General features: G+C 40.6%; 1 protein-coding gene across 1 annotated transcript in view; it reads left to right on the top strand.

The window, feature by feature from the left end:
* The window catches only part of TAF2 (TATA-box binding protein associated factor 2), a gene marked incomplete at its 3' end in the record, with an annotated part of 29,592 nt that extends 25,951 nt beyond the window's left edge, over positions 1–3,641 (top strand). Inside the window, exons 14-15 of the mRNA XM_015829197.1 lie at positions 2,150–2,290; positions 3,531–3,641. Of these exons, the coding sequence (XP_015684683.1) occupies positions 2,150–2,290; positions 3,531–3,641 (252 nt within the window). The remainder of the gene's footprint in view (positions 1–2,149; positions 2,291–3,530) is intronic.
* Positions 3,642–5,919: the final 2,278 nt, after the last annotated feature.

Here is a 5,919-nt window from a genome sequence, read left to right as displayed (position 1 = left end):
GAATAACTGCGGTGTAAATTTTATCTTTTTCTTAAAAATCTGTTGAATATTCCACCAAATCTTAATCCAAAAGGCTTTAACATCCCTACATGTCCACCAAATATGATAATAAGTAGCATCCATACTACCACATCTCCAACATTTTGGTTGCAAATTCGGATACATGCAAGACAATTTTTGAGGGTACAAATGCCATCTATAAAACATTTTATAAAAATTTTCCCTTAGATTCTGTGCTTGGGTGAACTTGACATTTCTTACCCAAATTATTTCCCAAGTTTCTAACTTTATTGGTTCTTGAATATTTTGAGCCCATTTAATCATACAATCTTTAACCAATTCTGTTTCCGAATCAAGTACGAGGAAAGTACTTTTTAACACAACTGTCTGGCTGTAACCTCCTTCTAGTCATTAGGTAAAAGAGGACTCTTTTGCTATCTTTTTGTGAGATTTTGCGTAAAGAAAAGTATCCTTTTGCGTTCAGAACCGTGTTCGCAAATGGAGTAGGGTTGAGTCATTTACTAGCCAGTAAAATAGTTGTCCTAATTCAGAATGTGGGGCAAACAGACCAGCTGTTAACTGTGCTTTGCTACTATGTCTGTTTTCCAGCTGGAACTGGGAGGATTCTGAATTCCGAATTGTCTTTCTCCGTGGGTGATCTCGTACTCTGCGGGTGGCAGAGGCATGGTTGAAGTTTTCACTGAGGTTCTTGGCAGGATACGTTGAGGACATCAGTAATGTTGATGCCTCTTCCATGACTAGCTTCTTTTCAGGCTTCTTTCAAGATTGAATATGTGGCTTTTGTAAAGTGGGGAGGGCATTACTGAAACATAGATGAAAAGAAAAATAATTATATCCAGATATTGATTGTGGGAAATAAATCAGGGACACATGATCCACAGGTAAAAACTCTCCTCTGGACTGAAGTTGAAATATTGACTGAGGTTACAATGTCCTCGGCTTATGACCACAATTGAGCCCACATTGCCGTGGTTGTTAAGCGAATCACTGCAATTGTTAATTTAACAACATGGTTGTTAAATGAATCTGGCTTCCCCATTAACTTTGCTCGTCAGAAGATCGCAAAAGTTGATCACCTGATCCCGGGAAACTGGAAACGTCATAAATACATGCCAGTTGCCAAGAGCCAGATTTTGATCATGTGACTTAGGGGGATGCTGCAATGATCGTAAGTGTGAAAAACAGTCATAAAACACTTTCCCCAGTGCCATTGTAACTTTGAACCGTCACTAAATGAATGATTGTAAGTCGAGGACTACCCACAGACGGGTGAGAAATCCAAGTTTTAGGTAGCGCATTGATAGATTTGGTTTACAAATTAGTTTCAAACCCCAAGGATTACTCGGTAACAATATTTGAAGCTGCCTGCCATGTGTTGCTTGACATATTTTTTTTTTCTGGGTCACGCCATGTCACGTGGGATAAATTTTGAGCTGCTTCATTCTTGTCTGTGGAGATTCTCAGTCGTCCAGGTCATAGTTCTCTCAAAGGTGCTTTTTCAAAAGGCAACTGGACTGTATTTTTCCGTGAGGAAGAAGAAGCAGGCATTTCACTTGTTATCCAAGAAGCTTCATCGTTCCGGGCAGGATGGTGGGGGCTCTGTCAACTCCCCCCTCCCCATCCTGTGAGAACTAATCCCTCCATTGCCCCCACCATCCTGCCAGAACCAATGAAGCTTCTTGGATGAGAAGTGAAATATCTTCTTCTTCCTCAAGAAAACAACAACAACGGTCCAGTTGCCTTTTGAAAAAGCACCTTTGAGACTACTTCATTCTTAGTGACTGCATACATAAATGCAAGAACTTTTGCAGGCATCAAAGCTTTAGATTGTGGCACAACCTCACCCCCTTCCCTGCCCTTCACATTGAAGGATTCCATGCCAGATACATATGAATTACTTAGCAAGCAGATGTGAAAGTAGGAAGATAGGAAAAATGCTAATTGAAAGGCTATACTCTTTAAACAATAAGGAATATTCACTTATAGAAACCTCTCCTTTTTTTTCTTTTTCCCACAAGCTGGAAATAAAATACGATGAAAAGAGAAGTTGGCACTCAGAGGTAGCAATAGGCCAAGCTTTGCAGCGTTGTTAGTAATGTGGCTTCTTTTTTCTCTCCTAATTATACAGATTGCAAATTTCATGGTGAGCACATGGACAGGACCACCAGCCATGAAGTCTCTCTTCACTCGAATGTTCTGTTGTAAAAGTTGTCCAAATATTGTGAAAACCAATAACTTTATGAACTTTCAGAGCTACTTTCTGCAAAAGGTAAAAAAAAAAAGTAATTTATCAACTTACTTGATTTTCTAAACACAGCAGCTTTCCACAGTAGAGTTTGGTTCAAGAGTGGATTTGAATAATAGCAATAGCACTTAGACTTATATACCGCTTCATAGCGCTTTTACAGCCCTCTCTAAGCGGTTTACAGAGTCAACATATTGCCCCCAACAGTCTAGGTCAGGGGTAGGCAACCTTGGCTCTTTTATGACTCGTGGACTTCAACTCCCAGAATTCCTGAGCCAGCCATGCTGAGGGGAAAGGGAGAGGTTTCCAAGCTGACCCATTCTGGCTCAGGAATTCTGGGAGTTGAAGTCCACGAGTCATAAAAGAGCCAAGGTTGCCTACCCCTGGTCTAGGTCCTCATTTTACCAGCCTCGGAAGGATAGAAGGCTGAGTCAACCTTGAGCCGGTCAGGATCGAACTCCTAGATATGGGCAGTGAGTTAGCTTGCAGTACTGCACTCTAACCACTGTGCCACCACAGCTCTGAGGAAAAACAAAAGTAGTTGCTGTTATTTGGTACATTTGTTATTATCATAATGAAAAACAAAATATCCTTCAGAAAAATGGTAATTATTGATTTATTAAATTGTCTGCCCAAAGGTAAGCAGAAATAAATTCAATTAGATATGTTTGGACAACTTGTCTCAGGTTCATACCCAGAGACAACTTGTCTCTGATTCATACCCTTTTTGTGCTTGGCTAATTTGGTACATTCTCATAGCTGCTTAATTGCGTGGTTAGTGCTCTTTATCATTTCCTGCTGTTAATCAACTGGGAAGTAGGGGTGGAATATATTGCTATATTTGTATCCTGTACAATTTAGTTAATGCATTTCATTTAGTGATAGCCACTGTACAAATGAACAAATATAATAGGTATACAAAACTTCCGTCTCTAAAAACATTTTGTTTTTCAGGAGATAGCAATTCATCTGCCTGGCCACCATTATTGAATGGTGTACCCATGTAAGGTTCTGTTCTGATCCCGCAAATCAATTTTTAAATGTAGTCTCACACCTCTGCTTCTTCAAAATTGTGACTATGAGCCACAGGAGTAACTTTATTAGGGAATTTTGTATGACACTAATCTTACTATTGGGGAGTGAAATTGAATAGAGAATACCATGTGGAAGGCAGAATGAAGTTATAAAATCTTATGATTTAACTAAAATTTGAACTGAAACAATTATTTGTTAGGATTTTGTGTTGTTTTTTTTTCCTCCACAGACAATGCCAGTTGCAATGGCCTTGCTGAGAGATGTTCATAATCTGTGTCCTAAAGAGGTTTTAATGTTCATTTTAGACCTGATCAAGTACAATGACAACAGAAAAAACAAGGTAGGAAGTTGTTTAAATTAACAGACTTTTTTTTCCTCATGACTCATGATTGATTTTATGTTACAGGACAAGTATAAGACAGATGTATGCTTATTTTTATGGAACATATAAGGGACCATGGCCTATTTATTTATGGAAAAAAGTATAAAAATGCAGTAAATAAAGCACAAAGTCATAAAAATAGATCATGACAGAGAGATGGTTCATAACTCCCATTAAGGACCAAGTTTATCTTAACTGTCTTACAAAAGTCTAGCACAGTGTTTCTCAACCTTGACAATTTTAAGGCATGTGGACTTCAACTCCCAGAATTCCACAGCCAGCATTGCTGGCTGTGGAATTCTGGGAGTTGAAGTCCACATGCCTTAAAATTGTCAAGGTTGAGAAACACTGGTCTAGCAGATTGGGGTCCCCACAAAACTCAAAGGGTAAGCTGTTTCATAATACGGGGGCTGCCATCAAGAGGGCCCTCATTCCTTTCATCTCACATAGGTTGTGGATGTTCCTCACCTCCTTTCAGGATAAAATACAAGAGAGGCAGAATTTGATTGGAAGAGACAGTAATTTACAGTGTAATATATGCATATGCACCTACAGATTTTGTAGACATACAACATTGAATGCAAGAGCAAAGCAGTCTTTTGCACAGGTGTGCACAGGATGCATGAAATGTTGTGCTTCAAGAAAATGAGAAGGTACCTCTATTAGGGGAAATAAGTTTAGTCAAAGTTCAGAGTTAATGGGTCATAAATGGCCTCATAATTTCCAAGTATCAATGAATAATCAGGAAATAAGGCCATTAACGCTTTGAATTAACATCCAGTGCAGGACCTACAGCACAGATGGTAATGGGCTCTTGCTTCCCTAGTACCAGTTAAAAGTTCTCTTGCTGAGTATTCTTTAAAGGTGGCTTTTTGCAGATTTCATTATGCATTCCACTAGTCCAGCTAGTGGACTGTGTGAGTTACCTATGCGATATCTTCCTGCTGTAGACAGAGATGCAACTGCTAAGCATTCCAAATTACAGTTAGATTGCAAACCTTCGGAATCCTGGGACAAAGATACCCTGATTAAAGAAATAAAACTTAATTTTGGTGGCCAAAGTCAAGGATATTTAAAAACTTCAAGAATTAAAATTGGGGATTCGAGACTGAATACAAGGAAATGTTTGATTGTTTAAAGCAGGGGTAGTCAACCTTGGCTGGCTCAGGAATTCTGGGAGTTGAAGTCCACGAGTCATAAAAGACCCAAGGTTGACTACCCCTGCTTTAAAGAATGAAAGGAGTTCTTAGGAAAGTCCTTGGGTATCTGAGTATGTTGCAGAGCATTGCCAAAGGTATGAACGCAGGAAACAATAAGTTGCAAATACAACACAAAGAAAATAAGGAGGGGTGCCCAGATCTTCAGCCAAATTATTTAGGGGTTAGGAACTTCAAGATTGGTTCACAATTTAAACAGGATCTGCACTGTCCAAGTTAGAGATCTCTGGAGATGTTTGAAAGGATGGTAGGCATATGCTTGTGTAAGCAATGTGTGAAACCTGTTGAATGTTCTTTTGGGGAAGGCTTCCTTTTTTATATCTCTTAAGGTCGGGGTCCCCAACCTATGGTCCACGGCCCAGGACCGGGCTACGGGTTCTTAGCCAGCAGGCCGCAGAAATGGCTGGCCTGTGTGCGCACGTGTGGGCATGCATTCCCCCCATTCGTGCTAGCGCCCGCGGCCCCCTTCGCACATGTGCACAGGCATGAACGGGAATACTAGCACAGGGTGGGTGTCCGCAGCTCATTTGCGCATGCGCTGCTAGCCCAGGTGGTTTGAGCAGCCTGTTTGCACATGCGCGAACGGGCCGCTAGCTGCCGTGGGTGTGCACGGCCATTTGCACATGTGCACGGTGACAGCGTATGCCATATGTGCGAACCAGGGCTGCTAGTGCCGCGCCAGTGTGTGTGGCCCCGTGCATGCGCCCTCATGCACACACACCAATCTTGAAGCTGCTCTCCAACCTTTCTGGTCTTGGAGACCTGTTTTAGGTGGTGCCTTTCCTATTTGGAAAGCTTTGGAGTTGTTTTATATTTGTAACTGCTATTTCAAATGATCTAGTGTTACAATTTAAAGCTGTTTTGTTGCATTTTATTGTTGGCATAAAATTGTCGTGACTTGTTATTGCATGCATTTTTAGTGTCGGCCAATTGCTGGAATATGGGGTATAAAATAAATAAGTTCTTTGGGTTCAGCCCCGCAAGTAGTTTCTTTGTGCATAAATTCAATTTGGACATTA

The sequence above is a fragment of the Protobothrops mucrosquamatus genome, unplaced genomic scaffold (assembly GCF_001527695.2).
Source record: "Protobothrops mucrosquamatus isolate PMUCROS unplaced genomic scaffold, P.Mucros_1.0 scaffold5604, whole genome shotgun sequence".
In the NCBI taxonomy this organism is placed as follows: domain Eukaryota; kingdom Metazoa; phylum Chordata; class Lepidosauria; order Squamata; family Viperidae; genus Protobothrops; species Protobothrops mucrosquamatus.
Note: the sequence above shows the minus strand (reverse complement) of the source record. Positions and strands in the feature narration are given on the sequence as shown.